At 34.8% G+C, this 14,699-nt stretch overlaps 1 protein-coding gene across 1 annotated transcript; it reads left to right on the top strand.

The window, feature by feature from the left end:
• Window positions 1-3,035: 3,035 nt before the first annotated feature.
• LOC123716476 (cytochrome P450 4C1-like) lies at window positions 3,036-13,415 on the top strand. The gene is given in 6 exon segments (XM_045672239.1): window positions 3,036-3,133; window positions 3,374-3,442; window positions 4,532-4,700; window positions 5,398-5,506; window positions 5,508-5,569; window positions 13,222-13,415. Coding segments are annotated over 6 exon segments (585 nt in total). The 5' UTR covers window positions 3,036-3,124; the 3' UTR covers window positions 13,389-13,415.
• The last annotated feature ends 1,284 nt before the right edge of the window (window positions 13,416-14,699 follow it).

Below are 14,699 nucleotides of genomic sequence, written 5' to 3'. Positions count from 1 at the left end.
CAAAAAAAAATTGACCTTTTAAAAACGAAACTCTCAGTTTTTAACCTTTCTAGAAAGACACATTTCTAGTTTCTACGACTCGCGGAGGAGGAGGAGGTTTTTTAAAAAAATTAACAGTTAATGTTTCGTTGAGAATTGAGCCAAATTCAGTGTTTTAAGACACATCTATCACATCATATACTTTGGGACCTTAACCTTCTGCCATCTGTGCCTACCAATCTTAAACACTTTTCGTTTCTCCGGGAATCAAACACAGAATGTTACGACAGCTATGCAAACGTATACTTGTGAGTGTAAATGAATAAGTATATACATTTGTGATATTTAAAATAATGGAACTATTATTGAACTTAAAATCTAATCTAATAATCTTATAATTTACGTACTTGCACCATGAAGGTTTTGTTTGTTCGTCGATATGGTTTCATTTCACGTCTATTTTTCAATACATATTAATTTTGAACTGTAATCCGTATATTGTATTTAAAATATTGTTGGTCTACATTATAAACTATTGGTTTGTTTTGATTTTGATCGTCGCTTTTTGTCATTGTCATTTTGTATTTGTATCTCATCTGAATAAAAAATTTCAATGTGACAATATTTTTTTTAAATCGACTATAACCTTTTGGTTCTAAAAGTATGCAAATGTTTTAATGTTACGATTCATAAGTATTTGGTCACTAATTTCGTGTACATACATAGAATTGTTGTATATATTTAATAATTGTATGTATGTAGGTCAATGTAGGTGTAATATTTTATTTGCTGTGTTTATATTTTAATGAACCTATTTTCGATTTATTTCTGTAACTTTAATAATTATTTCTTATTTATTTATTATTTCTTTCTTCAATTTAAGGATGCTTCTGAATAATATTATAGTTTATATTTCTATATTTGTCATTTGTATGTTACAATAAGATCGTATCCTATCCCATATGTCAAGTTCAATATGTTTATAGGTTTCGCTTAACACCGGCACTCCTAAATTAGCTTAACCGGAAAATGTGTATTTGAGTTTTATTTACATTTAGTTTAAATTATATATTTTAAAACGAGTGATTATAAAAGTGTCAGCTCTATACCTTTTAATTATTTAATAGCCGACAAAATAGCTTCCAAATCGCTAGAGGTAGGGACCGAAACGTTTAAATTAATTCTTCACACTTCTACAGAATAAACAAATCTAATTAAGGTTATTTCAAATTGTTATATGAGCCTACTTAAAAGCATTATAAAGCCCCATTCACGTATTTGATATTGTCAGTCATTGCTGTCATTTAAATGTGGCATGCTTTTTGGGGAAATCGTAATTTTTTATACTTACCTTACATTCAGTGTTCTGAGTTAAGGGCATAGAAAAAGCAAATGTGGCGGATTCTGTGCATATTTTTAATAATTTTAAAAAGTGTAGCATGGATTTTAAGATGTAAAGAGTTTCAAGTTATTCCGGGTCCTAGAGGCATATTTATACTTCACAATGGATTGAATTTTATGATGGATCCAGGTATAGTACTAGATTTCACTACGTCTTGGTTTGTGTGTGATCTTTGGGTTCGATTTCCAGGTTTCATGCTATATATCCTTACTCTAAACAGTACTCAGTATACAGTGTCCACTTGCACATTTCATTTGAAATAAATAGAAAAGATACAACCTTATTTTGTCTCTTCTGTAAAAAATATCCCACTCTAGGATGTGGTTTAAAATATTTTTTCAAAAAATACATTTTTGTTGTTCCCAGAAATACTCTCGTAATAAGTTACTAACAATGTTTAATGTTACTATGTTTAATATATTTAAGAAAATAAAAGTTCTATAGAACGTTGGTTATGATTTTTCATCTTACTTTTATTGTTTTCAGTGAAGCTTTTTTACTATTTCAGGGGTTTAACAAATACATATAAACGTTTCTTTAAACTACAATTAGGACCAGTCAAAGTAATTATCATCCATAACCCGGAAGATATTGAGGTAGTTATTTATGTTTTTATTGTGTATTTTTAAGCAGCTTAATAGGTCAACATTCACTAGGAAAATTACTTTTCGCTGTATATGAATATGTCGTATATGCTCGTACAACTTATATGACTCTGACAAGTGTAACTCACAGGCAGCAATACTCTTAGTACAGTAAATTCCTATGATTTATAAGTTATACTTTATAGGGTTAAAAATTTACGGAGCATTTTACCTTTCAGGCTGTAATAAATGGGACAAAGTATAATTCTAAAGGCTACGTTTATAATTTCATTAAGCCATGGCTAAAAGAAGGCTTGGTTCTAAGCAAAGGTATATATTGTAAATAGTATATAACTGTTTACGAATAATTAAATTCGCATCATAATTATATAAGCAAAGACTCTTTATCTAAAATATTTTCAAATTAACAGGTATAAAGTGGCACACAAGAAGAAAAATGATAACACCTGCATTCCATTTTAATGTTTTAAATAACTTTAAATTGGTCATAGAGAAGAATGCTAGAACTTTACTGAATTCTTTGGAAAACGAAATAAAATCACCGAAGACTGATATTTCTCCGCTCTTGCATAATTTTCCTCTAAATACGATATGTGGTATGTAACATCGCAGCACCTTAGCTCATTGTCGGCCTATTTTGTTGTAATTCTTGTTTCCTCTGAAATCTGAATGTGTGTCAATAATATTAAGTAATATATATACAGTGTACAGATATATATATATATATATATATATATCTGTACACTCACGTCATTAATATTTAAAAAAAAACGCTTACTTTCAGAAACAGCAATGGGCATAACTTTAGACGAAGAAAGCACCCATGCACCCAAACACAGCGTACAAGAATACAAACGAAGTATTCATAAATTAGGGCAATATGCAGTGTACAGAGCCCAAAGAGTTTGGTTGTACCCAGATTTTGTGTTCAACTTAACTAATAAAACAAAAGAAGCTCTTGTGTATATTATCGTCGTTTAGAACACAAGTTGTGGATAAAAGACGTGAACAAAAAGTTGATGGACAAGAGGATTTTACACAAACAAAGAAGAATGTTGTTCTATAGGATATATTGCTACAGGCTGAGAGAGATCGCTTAATCGGTGCTGAAGGGATAGGTGAAGAGGTCGACACATTTATGTTTGGGGTAAGGTTCGGCTTTGATCTTTTAATCTTAAGTACTGACTTAAAACAAGAAATATACATTCAAAACTTAAGTTCTGACAAGTTCGACATTTTTGGTTGACTCATATAAAAGGTATCAAATTAAGAAAATATACCAATTTTATTTGAAATAGTAGTTGACACTTGCATAGTATATATAATGAGCCGTAGCAAATTGTTATAACAATTTGAAGATGATGTATTGTTGTTTTAATTGTTTCAGGGCCATGATACAACATCTATTGCATTAACATTCATTTTTCTTCTACTTGCCAATCACCAGAAAGTTCAGGTACATTATCTTCCTCATGTAAGTCACCCTGACTTACATGATTATGATTTTAGAATCTTTATTTCCGCTACAATTTGATTCCCAAGCGGATGATGGCATGGGCCATGAGCCATGGCGCGATTCTTTAAAGCGGTGGTCATGTTGGGAAATGAAAGGCATTACACAAAGTATCTGTAATAGAAAATTGATTGACAGGTTCAAGTGTTTATTCGGTTTTTCATTAAACGAATATACATGTACGGTTAACCACACGCATCCTTTTCTTACGATGTGTTCGTACTTCAATTTAGTTCCAAAATCAGGAATGTGATACAATAGCAAAAAAAAATTATTTGGTGTGTTTTTAAAATTTCCCCTAAAAAATGCCCCAAATATTATTTCCCCTATTCTGCCCCTAACTCGGTTGAGAAACCCCTAAATCTAGGGGGAAAATGATCTGGCAACACTGATAGTAATTTAACAAATAACACAAATCTATAATTTACTGTCAGTCATAAAGCGCGCCAAACGTCTTTTAAAGGCAACTTTGATGACATTTGTAGTTGACACAGATAGGCTATTAAATAGTACTATCTTGCCGTAATTCGTGCAAATTTTTGCTCGCCTAGTGACCTGGCTACTAATGTTTTTTTTTATTTAGTTAGATTAGATAGGACATGGTTGGGTAGGTATAAACAAGATAACACCGACATGTTATTTAAAGAAATTTTGGATGTCAAGTAGACAGCATAAGTCTTACTGTTAGTGTTCTTCGATTAAAGTGGAGTAAATATTTTTATAATTTTATTTGGTACAGTCTGTAGGTCAGCAGGCCTTGTTTTTGGTGCACCACCCCATAATTCCATAAGATAGCATAAACGGAGCTCTACTTGACATAAATATTATAATTGGTTTTTTATAGGTTGTCAAATACAAATTCTATCTGTATTAGAATGTATAAATACAATAACAATTTATATAACGTTAATAACAAATTATTAAAAATATAATTTGAATGGATAAATGTACATCAACTACATTTCTGTCTTTTCATTTCATTTATATCCTTGTTGTAAAAAAACAAATCTAAATATAAGTGTTATTTATCAGGATAAAATCGTTGACGAATTACATAACGTATTAAACTCATTTGACGGTGATGTGACGACGGCTGAGTTATTGCAGATGAAATATATGGAATGTTGCATAGAGGAAAGTTTGAGACTTTATCCTCCAATACCAGCTATTACCAGGAACATTGACGTGCGACTTAAGCTTAGTAAGTTTCATGAAATAAATTAATTTATTAAAAATTTACCGCATGTTCCTTATACTCTGCATAAAAGTTTCGTTTCGTTTTATGGTTTACAACAGATATCTACTTTTTATTATTATTTTAGTCTTCCTGACTCGACTGCAGAAGCAATAGTAAATTTCTGTCATAAATAGTAATCGCGTATACCAATGACAATATAACTAATCCAGCCATAAGTTCTGTTACAAATCAAAATTCATTTTTTTTTAAATAATTAATGAAGTAATGTAATATTATTAAAATTGATACCTACATATTTATTAAAGTTAGTTATGAGACGTCAAGGCAAACTACAAAATACCATCCGTATCACCTCGACGTCCGTCGTTCCACAACTGAGCGTTTTCTAAAGCAGTTTTTGCCGCGCATCACCACTATGTGAAACCTGCTGCCCACTGAAGTATTTCCGAACCAATTCGACTTAGGGTCCTTCAAGAAAAGAGCATACCAATTCTTGAAAGGCCGGCAACGCACTTGCGAGCCTTCTGGCAATGTGAGTGTCCATGGGCGGCGGTATCGCTTAACATCAGGTGAGCCTCTTGCCCGTTTGCCTGCTATTACATAAAAAAAACACACCAAGGGCAATTTCGCTATTGTTTGTTCCAAAGATTCTGACTACTAGAATATGCGCAATTTTAAAGTAGACATCTTTTTGGTACAGGAGATTATGAAATACCCACTGGAACGGAGTGCGGTATCCTGATATACGACTTGCAAAGGCGTTCAGATCAATTTGTTGAGCCTTTGGAGTTTCGACCTGAGAGATTTCAAGCAAGCAACTTGGCAGCCCTACGGCTACATTCCATTCAGCGCTGGCCCTAGAAACTGTATAGGTAATCTTAGTTAATATATTTATTTCGCCATAAATGTGAATGTTGAACAACAAATAATATTGTTTATATCCGACAATACAGCCCGTAATAAACCCTGCAGATATGTTGAAGTCATCAAACACATTAGTGCGTATTTCCTCCTAACAAAACGTTTAATATAATGTTAACCTAAGCCGTAAGAACATAAAAGTAAAAAATACACTTAAATAAAGTGTATTTTTTTACATTTTACTACATTTACACAAAATAAAGGTACAGCACAGGTATGCGCTAGTGTACCTTTAATCTTGACAGCATTTCTTCGCCATAATGCGTTCAGCAAAGAAAGCCAGCTCTAGGATCATTGAATTCAATTCAATTAACTTAAGTTACATATATTTTTCTTCTTTTAGTGCCTCTCCATTACTGGAGGTTGGCCGTCTCTTGAAAGTTGAAGCGTGTCTTGTCCTGTGCTAGATCAAGCAACTCTTCCGCAGTTGCAATACCCCTCTACTCCAACGTTGTCTTTTGATTTATTTAAAACGACATAAATATGTCTGTATTATTATAGGGTTAATAATCTATATAGATAATCTTAGAATTGAACGTAGGCGAAAACCCGCAGTAAAACCTCTCGTTAATTGTACCTTGTTACATTCTCCCCAATGATCGTTTTATTTATATTTCTATTATATTTTTATATAATATGATAAAATATATATAACACTAATTTTAAGCAGTGTTTTGTTTTTTTTAAATTACCATGGCGGTACATTTACATGATTTTTGTGCGTTCAGTAGCAATTAAGTTGTTAAATAATAAGTATTTTAGTCTAAATTCAATCTTATATGTTATTTTATTCTTTACCGTACTTAATTCTAATTCTAATAATTAAAACTTAATTCTACGGGTATTTTTTTTTTATTGAACTTGACTAGCTCCTTATCAGAATTACGTTTTTTTTGTTTTATGATTAAATACTTAAGAATATAAGAAATTACGTTAATAGCATGTTATAAAAAAATATAAAAGAAATCAATAAACTTCGAAGTTCTTTATTGTTAATTCATTAAATAACCGCTCTCAAAAATGGAAAGAACTTTTTTCAATTCAGGGATTAGGAAACTAGCACAATAATAAATTTTAAAAATAGTAGAACATAATTACGGTAGCAAATTTTATAAACAGGAGTTGTAAAAATTTTATCTTTTCATTTTAATTTATAATATGCTATAAGAATATCATTACAACTTAGACTAAGGTTTGTATTTTTTTGGTATTTTGATATTATAGACATATTAAACGATGTTATTTTTTATAATCGATATTTTTATTTCACACATTTTCAAAATAACCGAATCCTTAAAGTCCTTAGAGTTAAAATGACTGTATATTAAAAATCAACCGGGTAATAAATTTTACATTAAATAAAAAAAATGTTTAGCTTAAAAAAACCAAAATTCAATACCGTTTTACCTTTTGTTTCTTTATCAGACATTAACTTTAGAATTCATATCTACTGATAAGATAGCAGAAAGTATTTTTTTAAAATAAAAAACATTTAAAAACCCCTTCATTTTATGTCAGCAATTTTATAAATAATACTTTAAAATAATTAATATCAATAATTGCGAGACTATAAGTAAATATCAGTAAACTTTTCACTATAAATATGAAGCAGTCTTTATATCTATATTTATATAAGCTAATGTTGTAAGCATTTCATAAGCGTTAATGTTAATTTTAATTATTTTTAATTAAGTAAAATAGAATGAAATTTGATGAATATGTCCGCGCTATATTAATAATGTTATTGTTATAAATTTAGATTTATACGTATGTATTAAATTGTGAGAATGGTATGTAATTAAATTAATAAGATTATATAATTCTATGAATAAGACTTAAAACAAAAGGCGTAGTTATATAAAAAATGTACGGATTTTAACAACATTCGGCCTCGCTATAAAATTTAGAAAATAGATTATACCGTGTTTGTTACCATGGTGACGTTGGTTTTCCTATGTAAAATTGTAATTTTACAACAAATACAGCATATAATGGTAATCATAAAATACATATAGGGTATCAACGTTTTTTACGTATATAATCTCTTCAAATCAAGTCCTATCCTATGACGGTAAGGATATAATATTGTTACGAAGACGGGTCGACTGCATGTTTCTAGATTTTTCCACTAGTTAGAGAACTTTTCAGCAGGCTGAAATATGATTTCTGACCGTTTCAGGAGAGGGTCAATCACATATTAGAAAATTGTAATTTTCATAATGTTACCCTAGTTTTCAGGAAGCTGAAACCTTTTTTAAGTCGGTTTCAGAACATGTGTAGTCGAGTGGTGCAGTTTTCAGGAGACCCGTTTTCAGGCGTTTTCAGGCCTAGTTATACCCCTTTGATGAAGGAATATTCTACACCGAACTTTCTAGGTGTGAGACAAGGACGAAATGATACGAGAGAGAGAGAGAGAGAGAAGATCAGAACTTTCTCGAAACTAGACGAGCACTCTAGAACGCCGTACGACAAGGACGGAGCAACGTGCGAAAGAGACAAAGAGTGCGAACGTTCTAGAATTACGCGGCATCACGCGATGCCGCCGGGCGACAAAGTTTCGATGCGAACCGCGGGATGGGTGAAAGTAACGATGGCAACATCCTCCTTGCTCTGCAGCAAATGATGGAAGCACAGGCACGCCGTCAAGAGGAACAGACACGACAAATGATGGAAGAACAGGCACGCCGTCAAGAAGAACAGGCACGCCGTCAGGAAGAACAGGCACGCCGTCACGAAGAACAGACAAGACAAATGATGGAAGAACAGGCACGCCGTCAAGAAGAACAGGCACGCCGTCGAGAAGAACAGGCACGCCGTCAAGAAGAACATACACGTCAGATGATGGAGGAACAGGCTCGCCGTATCGGAGAAAAACTTTGTGACCTGAAAGTACAGGTAGATAAAAAAATCGAGAATTTGGAATCTGATATGGATTGTAAGCTATCCAAGCAGGATAAACGTATCCTTGGAATAGAAAATGAAATCCAATGCCTGAAGACCACTGGTGTTGTCACGACTGTTGCACCACCTGGATATCTGAAAGTGCCTCCCTTTGATGGTACATCTTCTTGGGGCGCGTACAAGCTGCAGTTTGAGACTGTAGCAGAGTCAAACGGGTGGACTGACGATCAAGCTGTTACCGCCCTTATTCTGGGACTGCGAGACGAAGCCCTCTCCATATTAGATACCAAGAAAGGTAAGGTGACGTTGAAGCAACTGCTAGATGCCCTGGAATCACGGTATGGAGACGCACATTTAGAGCACGTTTATAGGGCGCAATTGAAGGATAGAATACAACAGACAAATGAAAGTTTGCAATGCAATGAAAGCTGGTAAGGAAGGCCTACGCATCCTCACCAGATGTTGCAGACAAGATGTTGGTTCAAGCTTTTGTCGACGGTATTCGAGACCGTGAAATTCGAATGGCTGTGAACCTTGGTCACCATAAGGACCTTAAGGATGCTCTTGCCCATGCGTTGGAGGTGGAAGCATTTTGCAAGGATCATCGACCTAACCGCATCAGGGCTGTCACGGAAAAACCAAGTTCCCAACGTGGACCCACCTGTTACCTCTGTGGGGAAATAGGACATATGAGGTTTTCATGCCCTAAAAAAGATCTCAGAGGCGAAATAAAGACTAGACGTGGGGAACCGGAAGCAGCGGGTGTGACTGCCGCTGAACAGCGGCAGGGAAACGAGTAGAAGCCAGGACCACGGGGCGGGTGCTGGCCGGTTCTGTAAGGAAGGCCCCAAAAGTTATGATCACTCAAACTCAGGATGGGAATACCATTGTTATCGACGGAGAAGTAAACGGATGTAGGTGTGAGTTAACCCTTGATACTGGAGCTTCCCGGACAGTAATTAGATACCAACTTCTGAAGTCATTTTACAAAAGCCTTTCTGGTGGAAATGTACAGCTCCTTACAGCTACTGGTCAGCACATAACCGTTCGAGGGGAAGGTATCGCTACCTTCAAGATTGGGGGCAGATCATACAGACATAAGGTGGTTATTGCTGACATCGTGGATGACTGTATTATCGGTTTAGACTTCATGAAGCATTACAACTGTAAGATTGACTTGGAGATCGGTACGTTCAAGTGTAGAGATGAGGTAGTTTCTCTAAAAGGTAATACATTGAAGGGTGGGTACGACGTCTATAGATCTATCACTGAAAATAGTACAGTTAGTAAACGAGATATAGTTCAAGAAGTATTAGAGGGCTGTAAGGAAACCTTGTCGAAAGGAGAAATGTTGAAAGCAAAGGAACTATTAAAGTCATTTTCAGACATGTTTGCTACACACGATGGAGATCTAGGAAGGACAGGTGTAGTTAAACATCGAATTGAGACTGGAACCGAAAGACCGATACGTTTGCGACCGCGACGAGTACCTGTCGCATATGAAAAAAATATAGACAAGATGGAATGGAAATGTCAAACCATAATGTCATCGAATCATCTTCCAGCCCTTGGTGCTCTCCAGTAGTTTTAGTCAAGAAAAAAGATAACAGTTTAAGGTTCTGCGTCGACTACCGTCGTCTTAACGATATCACAAAGAAGGACAGTTACCCCTTACCTAGTAGTGAGAGAAGTGAGCTACTTGGGTCACATTATATCGCAGGACGGAGTTCGAACAGATCCCGAGAAGATAGTTGCGGTGAAGGAATGGCCAGTACCTAAAGATAAAACTGAAGTCCGTGCTTTCTTAGGTTTATGTTCTTACTACCGAAGATTCGTGAAAAATTTCGCGGATATTGCAAAACCTCTTCACAGACTTACCGAAGAGAAGAGGAAATTCACATGGGATGGAGAGTGTGAAGTTGCATTTAATGAGCTCAAGAACCGACTATGTGCGACTCCGATACTAGGATACCCGGAACATGATGGCGAATATGTGGTAGATACAGATGCCAGTGGAATTGGCATCGGAGGTGTACTATCACAGGTAAAAGGTGAGCGCGAGGAAGTAATAGCCTACTTCAGCAAGTCGTTATCGAAACCAGAACGAAACTACTGTGTCACTCGGAGGGAACTACTGGCTGTTGTGAAGACGCTGCAGCATTTTAGTAAATACTTACTAGGTCGCTAGTTCCGTCTTAGAACAGATCATGCTGCCTTAAAATGGCTACTTCAGTTCAAGAACCCAGAAGGACAAGTGGCTCGATGGATCGAACAATTGCAAGAGTATGACTTTGCTACTGAACATCGCAAGGGTAGAGCACACGGGAACGCAGATGCATTGTCTCGTAGGCCATGTGAGGAAGACTGTAAACATTGTACAAGACAAGAAGGTAGAGAGGTTGCCCATGTGAGGATACTAAGAACGGATACCATTAGTCCAGATTGGTGTGGTAAATTAATTCAGGAAGAGCAACAACAAGACTCTGATATTAAACCAATTCTGGACTGGATGAAATCTTCAGCTATAAAGCCGCGATGGAATGATGTTGCATCTACTAGTACCACGACCAAGAGTTACTGGGCTCAATGGGATAGCTTAGTTCTCCATAATGGGGTGTTATGTCGCAAATGGGAAAACGCTCGTGGGGATGCATCTCAGTTACAGTTAGTTATGCCAAGATCCAAGATTCGCAACATATTGGAAATGTTTCATGACGGCTCATCAGGCGGACACTTAGGTGTAAAAAGGACTCTTTTGAAAATTAAAGAGAGATTTTATTGGATACATTGCCGCGAAGATGTAGAAGACTGGATTCGAAAATGTAAAGCTTGTGCAGCTGTTAAAGGCCCACAGACGAGAACTAGAGCGAGTATGAAGAAATACAATGTCGGAGCCCCATGGGAGAGGATAGCAGTTGACATAGCTGGACCATTTCCGTTAACAGAAAAAGGAAATAAGTACATCATGGTTGTTATGGATTACTTTACGAAGTGGCCCGAAGTATTCCCTATTCCCAATCAAGAGGCAGTTACAGTAGCTGAGATACTTGTAAATGACGTATTCTCTAGATTTGGAGTACCCTTGGAAATGCACAGTGATCAGGGAAGAAATTTTGAGTCTCTACTATTTCAAGAATTATGCCGATTAATGGGAATTCATAAGACGCGGACTACTCCATATCACCCACAGTCAGATGGAATGGTGGAACGCTTCAATCAAACCTTGGAAAGGCACTTGGCAAAACTGGTGGACAACCATCAAAAAGACTGGGACAAGTATATTCCATTATTTCTAATGTCATACCGGTCTGCGGTTCATGAAACCACAAATGTTACTCCTGCTTTAGCCATGTTTGGGAGACAACTTAGATTACCAGCGGATATTGTAACTGGGCGACCACCTGACACACCGGAGAGTGTTACAGAATATGCTGCGGATCTGCGTAATAAACTGGACGAAATCCATGAACACGTACGTGCATCGCAAAGTAAAATAAGTGAGACTACGAAGATTAGGTATGACAGAAAGACGAATCACATAGAATTTAAAGAAGGCTCGCAAGTATGGCTCCATAACCCAACAAAACGAAAAGGCAAATCACCAAAGCTTCAAGCTGACTGGGACCTGTATGGACCATACACGATAGTCACGAAGATAAATGACGTTACCTATCGCATAAAGAAAATGGGTGGTTTAAGGAGCAAACCGAAAGTCGTTCACATAAATCGATTGGCTCCCTATAAAGGATGTAATGATGCTCGGGACGAGCATGTCTAAGGAGGGGGTAGTGTTACGAAGACGGGTCGACTGCATGTTTCTAGATTTTTCCACTAGTTAGAGAACTTTTCAGCAGGCTGAAATATGATTTCTGACCGTTTCAGGAGAGGGTCAATCACATATTAGAAAATTGTAATTTTCATAATGTTACCCTAGTTTTCAGGAAGCTGAAACCTTTTTTCAGTCGGTTTCAGAACATGTGTAGTCGAGTGGTGCAGTTTTCAGGAGACCCGTTTTCAGGCGTTTTCAGGCCTAGTTATACCCCTTTGATGAAGGAATATTCTACACCGAACTTTCTAGGTGTGAGACAAGGACGAAATGATACGAGAGAGAGAGAGAGAGAAGATCAGAACTTTCTCGAAACTAGACGAGCACTCTAGAACGCCGTACGACAAGGACGGAGCAACGTGCGAAAGAGACAAAGAGTGCGAACGTTCTAGAATTGTGCAATCGCTACTCAGTAGCAAGCCCGCCTAGAAAGTTCTCGAATATTGTTTAGAATTATTCCCAGGGATATATAAGCGAGCCGAAACTTAGTTTTGAATGCGATTACACGAGAGAAACACCGAAGCGATAAAGTGCGAATAAAGTGAATATAAGTGATAAAGTACTGTGTGAAGTGTGCATAAGTGAAGTATTTAGTGACTGTGTTTTTGTGTGTTATTAGTGAATCTCTGCAATTAATTTTGTGCCCATAAATTCCTCATTGATTTTTCAAGAAATAAACCCTTGAAGAAATCTACGGCATTTTCTATCCGATCCCCTAGCTCGTAACAATATATATAATCGGCGAGAAATTTGCCAATTGCACATAGCAGAGCAATAAAAACATCGTATACAGACAAAACTTGACATTGCCTGATACAGATTCCATTTATGCCACAATAGTTGATTTAAAAATTACTGATAATACATATTTTTCAGGTCAAAAATTCGCAATGATGGAAATGAAGCTAGCTGTAACGGCTGTACTTCGTCGTTTTCGACTTTTACCAGTGACTTCGCCTCGCGATATAAACATCACTACAGACTATGTTTTACGTAGTAAACAACCAATTTACGTGCAATTTCAAGAACGATATGATATTTAATAACACTGAATTCAAATTTGGTTTATTACAATAAATTTAGTATCAGAAAAAGATTTAATGAAAAAAAAATTTAAGCGATAGATTTCTACTATCTATAATATTAAATAGTTTTTGCTATGCGTTTAGCTTCAACTATCATAATAAGCAAGTAAATTAAATTATTTTAGTTGTATATAAACACATTACTTAACTAGGTATTATTGAAGTGTAAGTAATAACTTAAGCCTCAAAGTGTGGTGATTTTTATATTGTAATGTATAAGCTGTGACAATAATTGTATAGCAATTTGTAGCGATTGGTGATAATCCAATTTTTTGTTGCATATAATAATAAAATAAATTTAAAAAATGAAATACAATTCTTATTAAAAACACCACCTATACTATAGAAGTCGCGAAAACATTCTTAAAATGAACTCAAAGAATATTTTTTTTATAAATTACAACCCACTCTACAAGGGTTATGAATTAGCATTATTTCTTATATTTTATAGAATATATTTATAGATTATACGTAAAAACTGGAAAGACGAAATTAATTAAAGTAAGTCTCAATTCAAAATCTAGTTATAAAAAGTTAAACTTTGCATATAGAATATTAACTATAATATCCAAATTAAACTGACAAAATTGAAGGACATTTTAAAACATAATGCAGGAAAATAAAAACAAATTTTAAGATTAAGTAAGCACAATTATGTAAATTAGACACGATAACTTTATACCGTTAATTTTTTAAATACAATCAATAAGAGCTTTTTTATTACGCGAATAGAAATTAAGAATGTTAGGTTTTTTGTACTTATACATACTTGTTACATTGTGTACCGGGTGTAGTAAAATTTTTATAAATCTTTATAATATTAAGGTACATTACCTTTTATATTGTCATATTTTCAGTGTATACAGTAATCTTCGACTAAATTAAAAAAAAAACTGCATTTTTATATTCTGATTGAGTCCTAGCTACCCACAACCGAATATTCAATTAATTAAATATTTTATGTCACACATTGCAGGCTTTTTTGTAGATATTGATGTCTTCTGTAAAAGTTTGCTCTATTGTCAATAGTTTCCGCAGTATATAAAGATTTTTATTGGTATTTTATTCACACCTCTGCTCACATTATCGAAATTTACTTACGGATACCGTATGTTAATAATTTTAAGTATTCCTTATTCCTAATAAACATAGGTTTAGGCCTGTTTTATACGTTTAACGATTTTTAAAGTTGTACATTATGAAATAGCTTCCGGATACACACAATACTTAATTTAAAAAATCACCTGGAACGAAAGCTGTTATTTTAAT

This window comes from Pieris brassicae, chromosome 11, assembly GCF_905147105.1.
Source record: "Pieris brassicae chromosome 11, ilPieBrab1.1, whole genome shotgun sequence".
Classification (NCBI taxonomy): domain Eukaryota; kingdom Metazoa; phylum Arthropoda; class Insecta; order Lepidoptera; family Pieridae; genus Pieris; species Pieris brassicae.
Note: the sequence above shows the minus strand (reverse complement) of the source record. Positions and strands in the feature narration are given on the sequence as shown.